Source organism: Sinocyclocheilus anshuiensis, unplaced genomic scaffold (genome assembly GCF_001515605.1).
Source record: "Sinocyclocheilus anshuiensis isolate Anshui unplaced genomic scaffold, SAMN03320099.WGS_v1.1 scaffold1316, whole genome shotgun sequence".
Lineage (NCBI taxonomy): Eukaryota > Metazoa > Chordata > Actinopteri > Cypriniformes > Cyprinidae > Sinocyclocheilus > Sinocyclocheilus anshuiensis.
In genome coordinates, this window is record NW_015542553.1 from 1,333,203 (window position 1) to 1,353,309 (window position 20,107).

At 37.8% G+C, this 20,107-nt stretch overlaps 3 protein-coding genes across 3 annotated transcripts in view; 2 read left to right on the forward strand and 1 right to left on the reverse strand.

Annotated features, from left to right (window-relative positions):
* Window positions 1-822: 822 nt before the first annotated feature.
* On the reverse strand, window positions 823-9,121 carry LOC107694290 (probable E3 ubiquitin-protein ligase makorin-1). The gene is made up of 8 exons (XM_016493950.1): window positions 9,025-9,121; window positions 8,115-8,243; window positions 5,679-5,890; window positions 4,103-4,323; window positions 3,806-4,020; window positions 3,491-3,601; window positions 2,212-2,356; window positions 823-2,055 (listed from the first exon to the last, which is right to left on the reverse strand). The coding sequence occupies exons 1-8, from the start codon at window positions 9,102-9,104 to the stop codon at window positions 1,846-1,848; spliced, it is 1,323 nt and encodes a 440-aa protein (XP_016349436.1). The 5' UTR covers window positions 9,105-9,121; the 3' UTR covers window positions 823-1,845.
* LOC107694234 (toll-like receptor 1) lies at window positions 8,832-14,074 on the forward strand. The gene is made up of 2 exons (XM_016493872.1): window positions 8,832-8,865; window positions 11,618-14,074. Exon 2 carries the CDS (start codon window positions 11,621-11,623, stop codon window positions 14,072-14,074), a length of 2,454 nt encoding a protein of 817 aa, XP_016349358.1. The 5' UTR covers window positions 8,832-8,865; window positions 11,618-11,620.
* A 1,131-nt stretch (window positions 14,075-15,205) lies between these two features.
* The window catches only part of LOC107694291 (CCR4-NOT transcription complex subunit 4-like), a 40,386-nt gene continuing 35,484 nt past the window's right edge, over window positions 15,206-20,107 (forward strand). Inside the window, exon 1 of the mRNA XM_016493951.1 lies at window positions 15,206-15,397. The gene's annotated coding sequence lies outside the window, so the exon portion shown is untranslated. The remainder of the gene's footprint in view (window positions 15,398-20,107) is intronic.

Below are 20,107 nucleotides of genomic sequence, written 5' to 3' on the forward strand. Positions count from 1 at the left end.
AAAGTTTTAATTAAAATGTGGGAAATTTTAATTGAAATGTGGAAAAATTAGACGTAAAAGGTATGAATTACCTTCACAAAATAAATTAATATTATATGTTTAACAAGATAATATTTATACTTGGTGAAGCCATGGTGAAAATATCAATTTTTAAAAGTTTTATTAAAATTATTAGTAATTCTAATAATTTATAAAAAAGGGGGCAATCTCAGAATAAAACCTGCAAAGCATTTTATTCAAAGATGCTGTTTCTGGAAAGATTATGTAGATAAAATAAGAATAATGTTGATATATGATGTGCCTCTCACAAAACAGCTTCCATAAAAATGGAAAACAAGTCAAATGCAAAAGGCCTCTCCAAAGCAATACTTTTATAGACAGTCGCATTTGTCTTAAAGATGGTGTGCATTCAAGCGTAATCACTCACAAAAGCCTGATGTAGGACATCAGAAGCCTAGTATGAACATAATGAGTATCATTATTTATGAGTCTGATGCTGCAGACTTGTTACAGTGTGTGTCGGCTGTATTCTTAATGCTGATTTGTAAAAGATTTTAAACTTATAACATTTAAACCATCGTTTTCTAAAAGTTTTTTTGTAGGTATAGCTACAAGAATTAATAAGACTTTTTTTTAACCGCCATCAACCTCCAATAAGACCACAGCATAACTGCTAAATTAAATACCATGACAGTAGGCTATTCTCAATTACACAGAACTACAGAGGCAATTAAAATGCCCTGCATGGATATTTTATCTCTAAGGCTAAATATGACCAATCTGTCAATAACATTCACATAAAAATCCATAGACAACTAATAATTTGATAATAAACTTTAATTTCAAGTTACATTGGATGGTTCTGAACCATAGAAAACAAGCACATTTCTGTATAAACATATGCATATCGACCAAGTTCGACAAGAACCGAATAACAATTGGGTGTTTGTGGTTTGCCTACTGCCAGCTGAGCTTAATATGCAATATTCACTGAAGCAAAACAGATTTACAATTAATAGACAGTTAAACTGATGAACATTCAGCTTCATATTTGAATGCATTTAAGTCTGCTTTTGGGAGTCCAGATTCACAAATTATCAGCGCACTCAGTTCGTAGGGACTTCCCATGGGATACCACAGCTAATAAGGTACAGCTAAACAGGTACAAAAAACAACAACTCAGTGGATACTTAATAGAGAGAGAAACAAAAGGACATTACATTTAAGGATAAATATCACGAGTTGTCCGTGTGAACGTTGACAAGTGCATTTGTGACCTCCAGGAAGCTCCCCGCCACCACCACCTCCCACCCAGTCAAAATCAGTGCATAAGAGGGATATTTCAAAAATATCAGAAGCATTGACAGCCACCAGTTAGTGAAGTCATACACAGTTGCTGTATCCTCACAGTCAATTAGAAACATGTCAAACCCACACCTGAGATAATCTCGGTAAGGTTTGTTAGATATATCTTTCCAAGTTTATATACTGTATAACTTAGTGTCCTTTCTTGCAATTTTTTTAATTACTTTTGTTTTTGCTCTTTATACTTATTCTAGTACATTAACCAGACATGGACAGACTCACATAACGGAGAAGGCTTTCTAGAAAATATTTTTTAGCACAAGAGCTATTTTTTAATGTCTTTTGACGTGTTTAATATTCATTTATTGAATTTGAAATGAATCGTTTTAATGGCCTGCTGAAAGGCACTGCCACAACACAGGGGAAAAAAGATGCTACTGCCCATCAGTCACACAAGACAGTGCTGTCTAGTTTCTAATAGAGTAAATAGGGACAAGGGTTAGTCTAGGAGGGAGTTAGCGAAGGACGGAAGGAGGCCTGCTATAGGTACAGCTCGTAGTAATCGTCCAGCTCTTCGTGGAACAAGTCCCACTCATCTTCGGAGTCGGTGGCATCATCGTCGGTTCCGGCAGCCAGAAGCATGAGGAGCATCTCGCTGAGCTCGAACGTCACCATCTCGTCTTCGTTGTCGAAGGAGTCGCTGTTCTCCCGCTCGTCGAAAAGATCCCAGAATGGTGTCCGTCTGGAGTTCTGCAACACAGATTCCATTAATGGCTCAATCGAGTGCCAATGATCGAATTCGTTGCACATCATTAAGTAAATACGATAAGATTTCATGTAACGAAATTTTCAGTTTGGCACTAACATTGGGAGAAAATAGCCATTAGGCTTCAGTAGAAGCTTTACCCGGTTTCTTCCGTTGGAGCCGGTCTGTCTCCTCTGGGGTTGAGGCTCTTCCAGACGCCCATCAGGAAAAGCATGCTTGTAAAAGCAGTTGGCTCCAAACGGACAGGTCCCACGGCCTTCATCAAAATATCGGCATGGTTTACTCCTGGGTATGAAGATGGACAAACAAATGAATCATAAAATGCTTCGGGCTTAAAACGACACCCAAAAAGTACAATTCTGTCATTTACTTATCTTAATGTTTCCCTCCACCAAACGACTACAAAATCTGCATGGCATTCAAAAATGACACATCAATGCCATTTAACACCACTGAAGCAACACAGAATTGGTTCTCACATTTATCATGAAAATTAATATCTAATTTGATATGAAAACTACAGTGGAGGGAAAGATTTTAAAGGAATAATTAATAATGATCATTTTGGTCTGTTAATCACACAGAGCTGTAGTATGACTTCAGAAGATCTGGAATATAGTGCACTAGTAAAGTGAAAAACATTTATGGTGCATATTTTGTCATTTTTGTCACAGTCCCAGCCCCCTTTACTTTCATTATATGTGATCCTGGACAACAAAACCAGTCTTAAGTCGCTTGGGTATATTTGTAGCAATAGCCAAAAAAACATTGTATGGGTCAAAATTATCGATTTTTATTTTATGCCAAAAATCATTAGGATATTAAGTAAAGATCATGTTCCATGAAAATATTTAGTAAATTTCCTACCGTAGATATATCAAAACTTAATTTTTGATTAGTAATATGCATTGCTAAGAACTTCATTTGGACAACTTTAATGGCGATTTTCTCAGTATTTTTATTTTTTTTTTTTTTGCACCCTCAGATTCCAGATTTTCAAATAGTTGTATCTCGGCCAAATATATGCATTGCTAAGAACTTCATTTGGACAACTTTAATGGCGATTTTCTCAGTATTTTTATTTTTTTTTTTTTGCACCCTCGGATTCCAGATTTTCAAATAGTCGTATCTCGGCCAAATATTGTCCTATCCTAGCAAACCATACATTAATGGAACACTTATTTACTCAGCTTTCAGATGATGAATAAATCTCAATTTCAAAAAATGACTGGTTTTGTGGTCCAGGGTCACATATGGATAAGCGTGTCCAGAATACTCTGCAGAAAGTCACCTTTTGTGTTCCATGGAAGGCAAACGACAATAGGGTGAGTAAATGACAGAATTTAATTATTACTTATTTATTACTTAAATATTACAATTTAACTATGACTTTATTCAGTGAAATTCTCAATTGTATACATCATGCCATCCTTGTATTTCTGAATGAGTTGCTTCTTATCCTCCTTGTCCTCCACCCAGTATTCGCTTGGTATGACAAAGTTCGATGTGATTCGACACTCTGGGCAGGACCTGATTGGGAACACATTGATTTGTCAATAAAAATATGGTTCTTCCTTTTACACCAGCACTGATCTTTAAAAGAAGAGGTGGACAATTACAATTAGAGATGATAATCCTAAACTAACGATCATAATATTCAAAATGATTAAAGATCAGTTCCCCAGAATCCTATTCAACTTAATACACGTTTAATTATCTTGAGGACAGTCTTACTTTATGATCTTGCTCTCGAACTGCTTGGCGCTCCGCCATTTCCTGATGCACTTGAGGCAGTAGCAGTGGCTGCAGTTGGAGAGGATTCCGAAACGGCGTTCGCTGGGATTGGTTTTCTCGAACACCACCTCCATGCACACGCCACACATCATGTCTTTACTACGCTGGATGGCAAACGAGATTTCCATGTCCTTCTCGTGAGCTTCAATGCAGGCCTGCCGTAAACAAACAATACGAGATTTTACTCTAAAACTTTCCGAAAATGAAAAGAGAAAAAGATGCAAGTCCGCTACTCACTCTGATGTGTTGCGAGCGCTGAGAGGTGTCGGAAGGGTGGAGGACCTGTAGGCCACACATGTCGCAAACGTCACCATGGAGGTAGGCACAGTTGAGGCCATAGCGACATTCGCCAACAGCGGCGTACGGGCAAAGCTGTTTCTTCAATTCTTTGTTAGCTAGTTCTTTGTCGTACTCTTCTTCGATGAGAGGTCCAGGCCCCTCTAACTGCACTGGGTCAGCTGCAGGGAGAACAAATATTGTAAGATTTAACAACCAAGTTCCTGGGATAGGGATAGAAAATCAACCACATTATTGTGGTGTGGGCTGAAAGATACCAATCTTTTTGTTTACAATCTAAAGATGACACCACAAATGACAGAATGGATTTAAAAAAATCCAGTCCCTTAGACTGAGACATAAATGACCTGAAAGAAATTTGCAAGAAAGAAACCGTAAGATTTATTGATGTATTTGACAGGTTCGTAATGTGGTCTACCACAGTAAACGCTGGAAGAAAAGCACCTGCTTTCCTGAATGTAGGAGTTTTGGCCGCCACCCAAAGACTAGGAAAGAAACAGCACTGTTCCTTCAGCTCTTTGCTGATGAAGTCACCCTTTAAGATAAATGTAAGAGTCTGGGCCAGCGAGAACAAGAGAGCACACTGGTAGAGCACAGCCTGAGCTCTGCTGCGTCTGCAGGGTCAGTCAAACTTTAGTAAGGGGGCTGATTATTTATGCTGCATTATAAAACGGCTAGTTCTGATTGTATGCGCCACGTTTGAAGTGGTCATAAAATAGCGATAAATGCACACCTGAGGCCACATGTTCCATAAGAATGTGCCAAGTTGCTACCTTGCTTGGCAACTGTAAAAAGCCTACATTTAATGGGCTACATTACAACACAGCAGTGTTATTTTAGTATTATTTCTATACTATTATAGCAGAGTGGCATCTGTCTGGAGTTCTGCAACACAGATTCCATTAATGGCTCAATCGAGTGCCAATGATCGAATTCGTTGCACATCATTAAGTAAATACGATATGCTTTCACGTAACTGATAAAATGCACAGCTTGAATGTACTCGCTTTGGATAAAAGCACTTGACAAATGCATAAGTGTAACTGCAACACCGAAACCATTGTAAAATTAATTGCTAACCATGAACAATACTTTTACAGCATTTATGTTAACGAATTGAACCTTATTGTTAAGTGTTAACAATACATTATTTAATTATTTACAAAAATGTATGGAAACGTTATAGCTAGTTCAAGCCCAATCTGCCTGTCAAAGAATCAGAGTAAGAGAATCCAGATACATTTTTTCTAATTTATTTTCCAGGAAGTGAAAATCAGTTCCTTTGGTTCTTGTATACAGCAATGAAGAAGTGTGCCACAAAAACAGTAACCACCAAAACAGTGACAGCATTATTATGACAAACCAAAGCATTGGTCAAACAAACAGATCTCAAATAAAAGCCTAATTGTAAAACAGCCTTCATATTGTACACCGAATGCTTGGCTTATCTGCTGGCACCGTGTTTTCACAGATTGTCTTGCAATGACAACTGAACATCTTTCCCTGCTACACTCACCCCTCCCACAGTAGGGCTGCCCTGGCACGAACTCGGCAGCATTGACCCAGTCCACTGCCCCCAAGCCTTGGGGCTTCTCCTGGGCATCGGTCGTACCACCTGGCCCATCAGACACGGGATCAGGAGTGCCAGCAAGGGGAGCAGCGGTCAGCGGCATCGACGGCTTAGAACTAGGGACTTCGTCTTGCTTGGCAGGTTTGCTATGTTCATACCTGAGGCACAATGCAAATTTAATGGAAAATACAATAAAATATGGACTGATACACCAGGTAAGCCATGCAATGAAAATGCCCCCTAGGCCTACATAGTTTATCTCTGAAATGAAAGCTTCTGAATGAAAAACTTGTTCTCTGTGGTCTGTAATAGTCATGAAATGTTATTACATTTTTACTAGTATAACATATTTAAGTGAGTGTTGCCTGTTATCAAAACAATGTGTTCAGATAAACTATTTTAGACAGGCTTTAGCACATTATAATCATTAAGCGCCTGGGTGTTTTTTCTGTCTTAGGTGTCAGAGTGTTTCCCACTGGTGATATTTTTTTTCTCAAGCTGATACAGTCACAAACCTGAAAAGTGTGTCTGGTTACCATGGTGAGTACATGTCTTGTTCACACTCATAATGCAGCAGTTAGCCTCTTTCAGAAGTGATTCATATAAATACTTAACATTTCCGAGTGGGTTTTACAGTGCAAACTGTCTACGGTCTTCAGCATGCTAATGAAAATATAATGGCTAAACATTTCAACAACAATAGAAGAAAACAAATCTAGGTAAACCAGTCGACCTTACTAGTGTACAAGAACAAGTCTTATATGTAGTGTTGGGTTGCTTGCATCTCAGGAAATGTTTCAGACAACATAATTGTTAATAAGGAACAGCTAGTTTTCACATGCAATGATCAGTGTTGGGGGTAACGCATTACAAGTAACGCGAGTTATGTAATCAGATTACTTTTTTCAAGTAACTAGTAAAGTAACGCATTACTCCATCCATAATGAAGCATACATTGAAGCCTTTTCTACACACAAACTTAATGAAAGCTCAGCCCCCCCTTCCTCACAAAAAAAAATTATGTGGTAAACCCCATATGGACACAAAAGCATCACTGCACCTCCCCATACATCTGACAAAGCCGACAATACAACTCTGTCAGACATCAATCTAGACTCCAGACATCAGATATTTAAGCTCAAGACCCTGAAAGCACAGGAAACAGTCCTCTCAAGCCGAGCAAGAGGGAGCTCTCGGTCAGATGTAATGCTGTCATAGAACAGCCTCGGCAAACAAAGACATTCCCATACTGCCGAGCTGGGGGCAGCAGTTACTATGGGGATACACTTGACCGCAGACAGATATGAGACAAACATTGTCTGCACTGTCTGGCTCGCAGGCTAATTTTTACACTGCTTCCAGTGCCAATGCGTTTGACTGCAATGGCCAAAGGTATATAAACGCCAGTAGTTGCACTCAAAAAGAAACGGCCTACAAACAGACCATTTGCATTTGTATTACATTAGAGCAGCATTAATACATTAATGACATTAATAATGTTGTTCCTGTGGCTCAGTGGTAGAGCATTGTGTTAGCAGCACAAACGGTTGTGGGTTTGATTCCCAGGGAACACACATACTGGTGAAAAATGTATAGGCTGAATGCACTGTAAGTCACTTTTGATAAAAGTGTCTGCTAAATGCATAAATTATTATTATTAAATTATTATTATTATTATTATTATTATTATTATTAATACAACACAAATGCAAACGGTCCGTTTGTAGGCCAGTTTGTAGTGCACTTGGTGTCCTTAGGTATAAAAATGGCAACATTAATGTAAGACAAATGCATAAAATCAGTGGCGTGCACAGACCTCCGGAGTGTCATTACGAGTGCACATTCGCGGTCTTCCCCCTTGGTAGAAATTGCGGTCCGGGGGCACCTAGATCGGACCGAAAAGGCACTTTAGCATCGGCAATTAAAGGGGCAGGGGCTCCCTCCTGTGCGTAAAATGCAAACACAACTCGACCTGTAATAGTTAATTTGACATCTCTTAAGTGACAGTTTTTTCATACAATGAAACTCAGTGGCAGCCAGTGTCAAAAGACTCAACTTTTGTGTTTGGCAGCAAAAAGATACTCCCACAGCTTTTGTGGGAACTATCCCTTTAAGAAAGCGACCAACTCAACTACTTGTTTACAGAAAATTCTGCTTCTCGAATATCACGGGTACTTACTGAAGCTACACACAGCACTTCTCAGAAGCCTTGCTTACCACTACTACATTTAAACACACCTCATGTGTTACGGCCCCAAACACAGAAATACAGATTACATTACCTTTGATGTTATGTAACATCTGCACAGATCTAGTCAAGAGAGTCAGCAGTTGTTTTGAAGCACATTTTGAGTCTAAATGTTTAATCATTGCGTCTCTTACCTGCAACGGTCTCCAAAAGCACAGCATCCTTTTTGAAAGAACTTGCAGGTCATGGTTGGCTTGCAGCTGCTGAGGTCGTGTAAATATCGACAGTTGTCACCCTCTTTGCAAAGCCCGTGCATGAAATACCTACAAATGAAAATGTTTTTTGAGCTTGATATGACAACACTCACACAGAACCCACTCCATTTTACACATCTGAAGGCATGAACAAAGGTTGTTTTGTGACATCCTAACATAAAATGATCAATATCCTTGTCATACTAATAAGCATCAGAGCCTTAAAAAGCCTTTGACTATGATTCATAATACACTGCTCACATCATTTACTGTATAAACCGCTTGACCCAAAGAACCCTTCATATGTGCATGTTACATTTGACAACAGTGCTAATGTAAACATTACATATTGCTTAGGTTTGAAAACTCAAAAACACCTACTTGCATTTTATACTACTAGATATGTTGGTAGATAAAAAGGTTATTTGGTACAGTCATGGCTAGACTTGGATAAAGCCTGGTAAATGAATCATAAATCATCAAGACTGACACATTGGCTGCTGCCGAAACTGGTAAACTCAAGGTTTTTAACGGCTTCCTTGAATACTCTTTGCTGTCAAACTGACTGCCATATCTGTTGTTGTTTTTTTTACCAACACGGATGTTGCAGAGATAAACACGCGCGCGCACGCACACACAGAGGAAGAAAGGACCGCAAATAGAAGCCCCTGTCGGACTGATCGCTGATTCGGTGCGTTACAACAACAAACACACACACTCATCCAGTTCAGCACAAAGACAGCGGCGTTATCCGATGCCTCGCCGTCGACGCACGGACAGGTGGTTGCGTTTAATATTTGAGACCGTTTAATACTGCGACAACCGCGTCCCTCGACTGATTTTCACTAACCTGCAGGTTACGTGCTTCGTCCAGCCTCCGATAACTGCTGGAGTCGCTGTTGACGCTGCCGCTGCCGCTGCCTCCGCCATTGCTGTTTATGTTGAAGCCCAAGCACCCGGATCTTCCGGAAAGCGGCTGTTCTGCGTTCGGCTATTTTCGGAAAACCGAAGGCGCCGTAATTGATCGAGTGTTTTCGGAAAATAAAAACCGCGTCGTAATCGGGTGTTTTCGGAAAACCGAAGACCTAACACGAGTCTAGTGCCTTATCAAAACATTCCAACGCGTGGCTGTTATTAATGAAAGCAGGGGAACAACACTTCCTCAAATTATTACATTATCAACCTAACTTAATAACATTTATACATGTTTTTATTAATGACATTAATATGCTTAGAATGTATTCAAATGTTATTTTTCTAAATCAGGTTAAGTTAATTTGGTCGTACACAAATTAGTGTCTTTTGGAGTGAATATTAATAAAATATAATATAAATATAATAAAATATTAAAGATATACAAATCGTTACATGTAGGGTGATCATTCATCACATTATGGAAGATTATAGTATATGATCTGCATTCTTTGTGTAAATGTAAAGGGTAATTTCCAAGCTAATTACTTTAAGTGATGTCATATATTACTTAGGTAACCACTGACTGATTTTTCAATTTCTCTGAAAAGCAGACAGAATTAGAAGCAGACAGTTTTGCTGGGAATTTTGAAAAGCACATTTATCCCAAAGCAAATCGAAAAATACAGTAATTTGTTTAGAATTCCTTTAAAAAATCCCATTCCTTATTGAACAATTGAACATACCATGTTTAATAACTGTCCTTAAGAGGAACCATGCATATATTCTTTGTAATATTTGCTCATTTATAGTTTCTTTGATGATTCGTTCTTGGTCACTAATAATCCTGTATACACCATTTGTTTTTAGAACACAGATGTAGTAATCTAAACTACCCTCAAGAACTAAACAAACATGGCAAAACTGAGTTGGTGATTATGCTTTATAAGTAGCATCTTGAGAAGAAAAGATGGCTGAGCACCAAACATAATTTATTCTGAAGAAATGTTTTGAGAGATATATATATATATAACTTCTTTTGTTAATCAATTCATTTCATAATATAAACAAAGGTGCATAATCACATGTCAGATGTAAACAGCTTTTCTTGTAAGACAGTAGTAAGGAAAGTCCCTCCACCGTTCCCTTTTTCATCTGACCTTAGCAATGTCACCACAACAACAGTCTGGTTATTTCTCTCTCCTGAAACCATTATCATTGTGACTGGTGTTAAATATTTAAAATCTCATTATTAAACAAATCCCTGGCATCCCCTGTTGTTTTTTTTTTTGTTCATTCCTGGATTGCAGTAGTATGGACCTTTAATTAGTGCATTAACATTTTCAATGAAATCCTAGCACTTTTAGTGCTCTCTCTCTCTCTCTCTCTCTCTCTCTCTCTCTCTCTCTATACACACCTCTCTCTCTCTCTCTCTCTCTCTCTCTCTCTCTCTCTCTCTCTCTCTCTCTCTCTCTCTCTCTCTCTCTCTCTCTCTCTCTCTCTCTCTCTCTCTCTCTCTCTCTCTCTCTCTCTCTCTCTCTCTCTCTCTCTCTATACACACACAGTATATGAATTGAATAGAGAGCACTGATGGAAGGTGTTGCAACTAGAGCTTGAACATAAGCATTAACATGAGTGAGTAAAGCCTACAGTATATGAATTGAATAGAGAGCACTGATGGAAGGTGTTGCAACTAGAGCTTGAACATAAGCATTAACATGAGTGAGTAAAGCCTATTTTAAATATGCAAATGCGCAGTCAAAAGATAAGTCATATTGAAATGTGACCTTTCAGTAACGAAACTAAACTAACTAAATGTGTGGTAGATACATTTAATATAAATTACTTTAGAGGTATTGCACTCTTTTGCCCATTTAAGGTTTTCCCTCTGGGCATTTAGAGAAGATGAGTATTGTGCATTTAGGGAAGTTCAAGTACTCCGGAAAATACCGTTGTGAAATTTTTTTTGTTAATATGGTTAATACCATGTGCAGGCGTGTCTTTATAAGGCCACATAATCAAGTGCACAGCAGAGCTCAAGCTGTAAATGGAACGGAGGAAAATCATAAAATGATTTATTGAACATCAAATTTTCATGTTTTGTATCTAAGGTAAATGTCCATTTATTTTTTTTTTGTTTGTTTGTATTGTTTATTATCTCTCTCTTTCTCTCTCTGTTTTTTTGTTTGTTTGTTTGTTTGTTTTTTGTTAAAGCAAGTGCATAGCAGTCATTTAATGTTTTAATAATGTTATATGTCAAAAATAATCTACAGTACAAGAAACTGTAAAATATCATATTTTATGTTATATTATATTTTATAATATCTATATTTATTATATTGTTAGATTTTTAATATATTGTTTTTATTATGTATTTACATTTTTATTTTTATATTTACATATCATTATTTTTTATTCGATTATTTTACAAGTATTTGTGCATTAGCTATTCAGTTGCACATTTAGCAAAATAAATGAATGCATATATAATTAATGCATGATTTAACAGATATATACCTTTTTATTTTCAGAGGATGTCGTCCACCATCTGGCCTGTGCTTATCTCATGCCTCTTACTGATTTCGTTAAAAGCACATGGTGAAGAATCTGGATATTGTTCCACTTTGACTGAGCACACAAAAGATCTTTCCAATAATAATCTAACAAGGATTCCATCACATTTATCAAACAGCATAGAGTACTTAGATGTGTCCCACAACAACATCTCCAGCATTGTTCATGGTGACCTGTCTGGTTTAACCCATCTCTGCTTCCTCAAAGTCACACACTGTGGGCTTCAATACATCTCCCCTGATGCCTTCAGCAACAACTCTGCAATCAAAGTACTCAACATCTCCTACAACCATCTGACCGTCATTCCTAATTTGCATTTGCCCCAGCTAAGGATGCTAGACCTTTCCAGCAATCCATATCCCAGTTATGCACTTCCAGGCTCATTTGGTAACTTAAGTTACCTTTCCATCCTTGCGATTGGTAGTAAAGATGCTAGTTCTGTTAATGTGCATGACTTTGTTCCTCTTCAAAATATCCGTTTGAACAAAATCATATTTGGAGATGGAACGGAACTGCAAAACTATGAAAATGGCTCTTTTTCACAACTCAAATCATTACGGGAAGTTGTTCTGAAAGTGACTTTTTGCCAGCATTTCGACATTTTCAGTAACATGATTATGGATTTTGACCAAACCCAAACTAAAAAAATTCAGCTGGTTAAGTTGTTTCCAGACCAATGTACCATCAGGACTGACCCTTTCATGGCTTTTAAAGATTTGCGTGTCCTCAGTAACTTAAGCATCGTAGACACCTGGATAAACAGCTCTGTGATGGGGAAACTGTTCAAAAATGTTTGGAAATCATCTTTTGAGGAAACAGTGTTTTTAAACATCACATACAATGAGGACACTCCTGATGGCTTCCAGCTACCAAAGCAGAATCACACCACGAATCTACGAGCGTTTGTGCTTGATGGTGTACACCACCATCAGTACCACTACCCCACTTTTAACGTGAGTATGGAACTAGTCAACAAACTAACCTACTTGAAGTTCTCCGGTACCGGGATGAATATTCTTCCATGCAATCTAATTTCAGCCATTAAGTCTCTACAACTCTTGGACCTGTCAAACAACCTCTTGGATGAGAGTGGCTTCTGGTGGTTTGGTTGTTCATCATACAAAGTGTTTCCAGCCTTGAGAAAACTCTCGCTAAGCCATAACCGTTTCAACGACCTCGCTGAGATTGCCGAAAACGTCAATGATATGAAGTTCTTAGAGTCTCTTGACTTGAGTTTCAACTCTATTTCCATTGGCAAACCGTGTTTTTGGCCTCCCCATCTGATTGAGTTGAGTCTCAGCCACAACAATCTAGGAAACGACATATTTCGCTACCTATCACCATACTTCCAGAAGATAGACCTTTCGAAGACGGGCATAAGGGTTATTCCTTTAAATATTTCATCGTTGTTTCCCAGACTAATGTACCTCTATCTGAGTTTTAACAGCATACAGGTCATCCCGGCGGATCTTCGGGCTCCTATGTTAGTAAGCCTGCACATTGACCAGAACGCAATTACTTTCATTAGCCAAAAATCAATGGAAGGCTTCCCCAAGCTGAGGAATTTGAAAGCCGGCTACAATCCATTTAGCTGTGATTGTGATTCCTTTTGGTTCATGACGGCATTTAATAAATCACTTCTCTCAGATTGGCCCCAGGATTACACTTGCAGCACCCCGCCGTCATTTACCGGCAGGCATTTGGAGACGTATGAGCACGGATGGCTGTCCTGTCAACCAGGCTTGCAGGCTGCTGTGGTTCTGTTGGTGTTATTTGCGGTAGGAACTGCTCTGGGTATTACTGTTTATGCTTGTGATGGTATTTGGTACACCAAAATGCTTTGGGTTTGGATGCGAATGAAAAGGAGAGGCTATAAGAGGGCTGATCGACTGCTAAATGCCACCTTCCGCTACCATGCCTTCATTTCCTACAGCCAACATGACTCAACTTGGGTGGGATCTCAGCTGGTACCTGAATTAGAAAGGTCAGGCCTGTCTCTTTGTGTCCATGAGAGAGATTTTGAACCTGGGAAGTGGATTGTGGACAATATAATCCATTGTGTGGAGGACAGCTACAAGAGCCTCTTCATCCTGTCCAAACACTTTGTGCAGAGCGAGTGGTGCAACTATGAACTGTTCTTCGCCCAGCATAGGGCAATTAGTGTGAACGACGACTCCCTGGTCTTCGTTCTGTTGGAGCCCATACCAACAGACTCTCTGCCCAAAAAGTTTCTGAAATTAAGAACGCTGCTTAGGCGGAAAACGTACCTGGAGTGGCCGGCAGATGAACGCAAGCAGCGAGTATTCTGGTGCAATCTTAAAGCTATTCTGCAGACTGTAGACCAGAGCCAGATTTTAAAGGACGTGGCCACAGACATTGCTGAAATGTGTCCTCTAGTGCCTGTCAAAGAATGAAATTCTGTTTATCATTTGAAAATATCATAATACTGTAAATAAAATTGATTTTTTTAAACAAAAGATTCTGGCTTGCATGAACCCTATAGTGCAGAACAAAACCTCTGTTCTATTCATTGTTTGGTTATTTTTATATTTTATATTTATTTTTAAACTATGAACGTCTTCTTTGTTTAGACTCAGATAGCCAGCCCAGATAATGTGTACATGAAATTTATTCTTTCTAAAAACCTTGGCCTGTGTCTCCACCTACTGTTGAACTTCAGAAGTGGTGCAAACTGGTATTTTTAAACTTGATAAGTTCAAGTTTTCAATGTCAATACTTCACCAATTTCCTGAACATTTGTGATGTAATAATAAAGATAATACAATAAAAATACTGATACTGTTGTTGTTGCTATTATTGCTTAGAAAGAAAGAACCAGAAAAAGAAAGATGTTCTTCTGATGTTTAGGCTACTGATAATTGACTGGGGCTAGCTGTCACACTTTTTACCCCAGTTATTAGTAGTAGTAGTATTCTGGCTTTAGTTATGTATAGCCAACGTATGTAACTTGGACACAATTTTGAAACATAATTCATGAAATAGTGCGATTGTAATTCAAATATTGAAATGAATACGTTGCAAATGTATAAAATTTAAAACATGAACATTTGCAGCAAAGTTAACAATGCAATAAGATCATTCATGCAACAGCAATATCAAGCTATTTTATTTGCCAACATGTAATTTATAAATTGCGCAAAGTGTACAATTTAAAACACGTGACAACTTGCTCTAATAAAACAGTAACATTAAGCAGTAAAACATTTATGAAACAATTCATAAAACAGCACAAATGTAACAGGTAATGTACAAATAGACTATATCAAGCCATTTGTTTGCCAACAAACATTGCAATTACAACATTTTGGAAATGTACAAAATGTATAACATCATTTGCTTCAATATAAATGTAAAAAAAAATACCCTTGAGCACACAGTTCGACCTTTAATATATATAGTTCTGTAAACATTTCCAGTGTCTCTGGATATTGCACACTACATTACCCACATACGCCCAAGCTCATCATCAACTGCGCATGCGCTAAAAAGTCACTTCTTGATGCGCCCCCTCCCTACTAGTTCACTGTAAGATGGTGGTTAGGAGGCACTAGTGCAATACAGAGAGGCTGTAAGAAACAAGACTTGGTGTTTTCGCAGCAAATCACACAGGAGCAGGGATAAACCACCCGGGAAATTATATTGTGACCTGTTGTGCTAGACCTGGGCCGCTCAGATAGATTTTATTTGCTGTGAAGCTGTCTGTACAGATAGACAGGGTGAGTATCCCACCAAGGCCTCTCTTATCCACCGCCTCCACATTCAACTGCTTTCCTCTCTCAGTTCACCTCTTTATAACATATCTCATCCCTCTTTCTCCCTCAAACGTCCATTTCTTGTGGTAACGCCTGTGTTTTGTGTGTGTTTCATCAGTCTGGCAGACTAACGCTAGTCGTCCAGTTAGCCGAGTAGCCGCTAGCCGCACCGTTTGACCGGCTTTTAATAAAATACACGAATATGAGTCCTCGCTTCGCCAAACACTGACTTATTTTTTGTTCTTCAGACTCCTAGACAGTACACAGTATATGCACACTGATTTTAGTGTACATTTAGCCTGTTGAACAACTTCCATTCTGTACATGCATATATGTTCTTTGACAGAGGGAATTTCCTTGTTATTTGAGTAGGAAGTTGCCGTTTTTTCTGAGCTACATCATTTTAAAGATGTGACGTCTAATATTTCTGTGATAATGACATTGCTCCGTTACTGCAGTTTATTTTATTATTTTTGTCCACACCCTTTATTATTGTGTGTGGCGCCCGTTTCAATAGTGCTTCCTACAGGTTTTTGTGGACCAAATGCACCTGTCATCATTTCCACAATAAATAATATGAAGTCAGAGTCTCTCAGAAGAGGATATTGTTGTGTTTGGTTGCAACATTATGTTCCTGTTGAGTGTGCACTATTAATACTGTTGTCAGCAGTGGGCCTTTTGAGCTTACCATCTGCATTTTTTCTTTCAGATGTGAGTGTTTTTTTTTTTTTAAAGGAATAAGCTGGAAATTAAAACTCGATCATGTTGTTCCAGACCCAAGTTTCTTTCTTTTGTGGAACACAAAATTAGATGTTTGACAGAATCACTTTGATTGTGTGGAAAGACAGATGCAATGGAAGTGAATGGTGGTTGAAACCTTTTCATTAAATACTGTACTTTGTTGCATGACAGCTAAGATTGAATGTAACTGAAAGTTTGGCAATTATATTATGCAGGCGCCTTACAAAGATACAAAGGGGAACACGAGAGAGTTTTGCTTGTATTGTGCTTCGGGAGCAATATCAGATGGGTTTTAAGTGGACCGGTTCCAGTGCACCGTCAGGCATTGTTTGTGCCAGACACAATGTTTGAGAGACAATTTTCAGGCAAGGGTTGCTGGTGCTATATGAGCCCCTTCTGAATGGACATCTGCCTTGGTGTTCAGTTGCATAGAAATGGTGCTCTGTTTTTATAGTTGTTTGAGAAAGTTAATTTGCACCTTTAAATTCAGTCCGAATGGGTCAGCCGCAATCCTGGCGGTACAGGAAAAAAGCCTTTTAATTTAGGCTTTAGTAAGATCTGGAAAGATTGGCCTTTTTGTGATTAAAGCTGTTTGGCTGTGTTAGATCACCATGCTATTTTCTCAGCTATGGCCTATTGCAGATATGTTCGAAAATGGATGAACCCTTTGTGTTACATTTTAGTGTTTTTAGTGCTTTTATTGTTTGCCCAGAATAGTTTTTTTGTGGTAAAAACATCTCTTTTATTTCTTGCCGATGCCTTTTCCATCTGCTCATGAAGAGCAGCCCACAAATGGACACGACTCCCACTCTGATGATAATTTCAGCTGCGCTCTTCTGTGACACCAGAATGATGCCAACTGTCCATCTTTTTGTTAATCATGTCAGCATATTGCATATATTTGTCAGGGCCAAAGGCATCTTTTAGAGCCTTTTATTACAAATTAAACATCATGATATTTTGAATTCAATCTGTCTTAATGTATAGCAGTCTTGTTGTTACTGTGTGGTTGACAGATTTGTTTGTAGTTGTGTATTAGGATGTTTAATTGAAATTAGTGTGTACTAGAGCTACTAACTTGACTTGATGTAACTATGTTCACCACCCTTCAAAGCCCATTTCAAAAACGCAGACCTTTGATTTGATTTTCATATAAAATTAACTGCCTGTTACAGAAACACTTTCAAAATGCTGCCAAAGACTTTATCAGTCCGCCTTCAAGACTAGATTTTTGTTAGAAGTTGCAATATTCAGTGTTGCACAGTTGTTATTCTCATCCTTTGGTGTGGCTTGTAGTGTGGTTATTGTTGTAAAATGTTGTGAAAGCCTTCGATTTTTGTTTCTAGATTGCACAATGTTCCTGAGATTTGCATTGTTTTTGTATTTGCAGATATTGGCTTTCTATTTAAGGTTATGCCAAATTATTTCTGAATCAAGCATGCATACTCAAAATTATTAGTACTGCAAGTGAGCTGTCAGAAATGTTCACTTCATTCCGTTTTTATGCTTTAAATGGGTGTGCCATAGAGTCTCAGTGAGGAACAGAAAAACCAAAAGCCTGATGAACCTGTGATTAGCAGTTTGAATGTTTTCTCAAGGACTTGGTATTTTTTGTAGAAAGGTCTTTCCATGCCCACAGGCTCGAGGGCTCCTCAGGCCGTCCTTTCAGCGTTCAGCTCCCACGGCGTGCTTGGTTAATGTATACATGAAAACATCTACCACCGCCAAAACTCAAACATTGTAGGCTTAGATCATTGTTTGTCCTCTACGCTTTCCCAGCACCTTAGTCATCTTGCAAACATGTTTGTTACTGTGTCTGCTCCAAACAGATTTTTGGTTGATTCTGACTTTATTGGTTAATGTAAGCATAATTAATCTTAATTTCAGTTCAGTTTAATCCAGATTTGCGTTTACACTGGAAGTTGATTTAGGATTTGTACTCTTTGAACTGTGATAATCAGAGACAGGACCTTTTAATGCTTTTTATTGCCCTGTTTCGTTCCATATTATGCATCTTTTTTTCACAATATGTGCATGTGATGTTGGATGTAGGGCTGGGCAATATGGGCAAAAAATGATCACAATTTTTTTTCATATCAGTCTATATCGATAATTGTCATGATAAATGTCAAATTTTTATTTCTTTCAAGTTTAAAGGCAGATTTTTGCTCCAATGTGAAAGTTGTAAAAACCAGATGGTTAATTGTGGTTTTACACTATTCTTTATGGTCAGAAAATGACAAACACTTCATTTTTGAATTCTTTACACTTTTCCAGTGATTGTTCCTTAACAAAATAAATATCTTAATAGAAAAATATTATTTCTTAGTTCTGCATGTTCTAATGAGTAATATTGTTTCAAATCAAGAAGCAGGTTTGTCTGTGTTGCCTGATATTAATAATTTTTTTTTGTCTCTTAGAAATACACATTTGATAGTAGCTTGAGTTAGGATGCAGATGTAGATTTATGTTAATTATCAAAATCAGTAATATCTGTAAAAACATTTTTATATGGTGAAATTTCATTATTCTTACTGTTTGAGGTGTTTTTTTTTAACCATTGGTCTTCCTTAGTAGCATACATTTAGATCATGATAATCACAGTTAAAACCACAAATATAGCACCTTAATACCATGGTAAAAATTTAATATGGCTTCTATGTATTTGTATGAAAAACAGTAGAAAAACTAAATACATTTAGTATAAACGCTATAGCTTACCTTAATCAAAAAATATAGCTTAATATAGCTTAAACACAAAAAAATACTGTAATTATATTCCATTGCTCATCCTTCTAAACATTTAATACATATCTACATTAATAAAATAATAAAATTCGACACGAATACCCACATTTCTGACACAATACCATGGTGCAGTTAGTGTTACTACAGTACATCTATGGTAAATGATGGCGATTTGTAGATTAAAAAGTAGTGGTTCAACGGATCACAAATCTCATGGTTCTGATCACATTACGGTTTTTGACCCACAGATCGGATCATTTTTCAGATTAGCAATAAAAGAAAAATATTTCAATTTAACTTTAAATTTAGCTTTCCATTTATTACTTAAAGCGAAGTACTTCTTTCATACCACAGCAAATACTACTAGCTTAACTAAGAAAGTTTAAACATGATTAAAGAGACGAGAACAGCCAGTAAAAATAAGAACAAATACACAAATTACAAGCATAGGTAAATACAACAGAATATGTTACAAATAAAATAAGGTTAGTAGTATTCAAATACAGAAATGTAATAATTAGGGAAAATAACACTGCATAGTGTTCACTGTATAAATTAAATATAGATTTTTTATCTCAGCTGCTTTGTTGTTTGATGATTTTTAATTACAGCAGTATTTATAGGCCGCTGTCCCTTTAAGACCTGATGCATGGATCCGATATAATGGTACACATCACATCCGATTTTTTTCTCAGCTGTTTTCATTCACTTGAGACATAACTGACTGCATTTACCTGAATGATTGTCGAGATTAATATTTTGTCATCATTTTATGTGTATGTGTCTGTTCAGGATTCAAAAGAGGATTCGGTTCGGTGTTCGCGCGCCGTCTGAAACGCGTGTGCACGCTTCATGTGTGTGCGGCTGTGCGCGAAGAGAAGAGCGAGCAAGTAACGAATCGAGTTCCCTTTCGCCTTTTCTCTCTGGAATTGTTTAAAATGCGCTTGCTTGTGTGAATACGGACAAATTATAAACGTATACTCTATTATGGTTAAATTTTGCAATTAATCCGCGGATCACATGCGTGCCGAACCGTGAGGCTTGGTCCGTACGGATCACGGATCAACTACGATCCGTTTAACCACTACCTTAAACAGACAATATTCGTTGGGATGCGGTCTCTAAAAAGGCCGATCTCAAAAAAACGATCTCAAGCTGATGACGCTGCCGTGAGAGCCGTGAGAG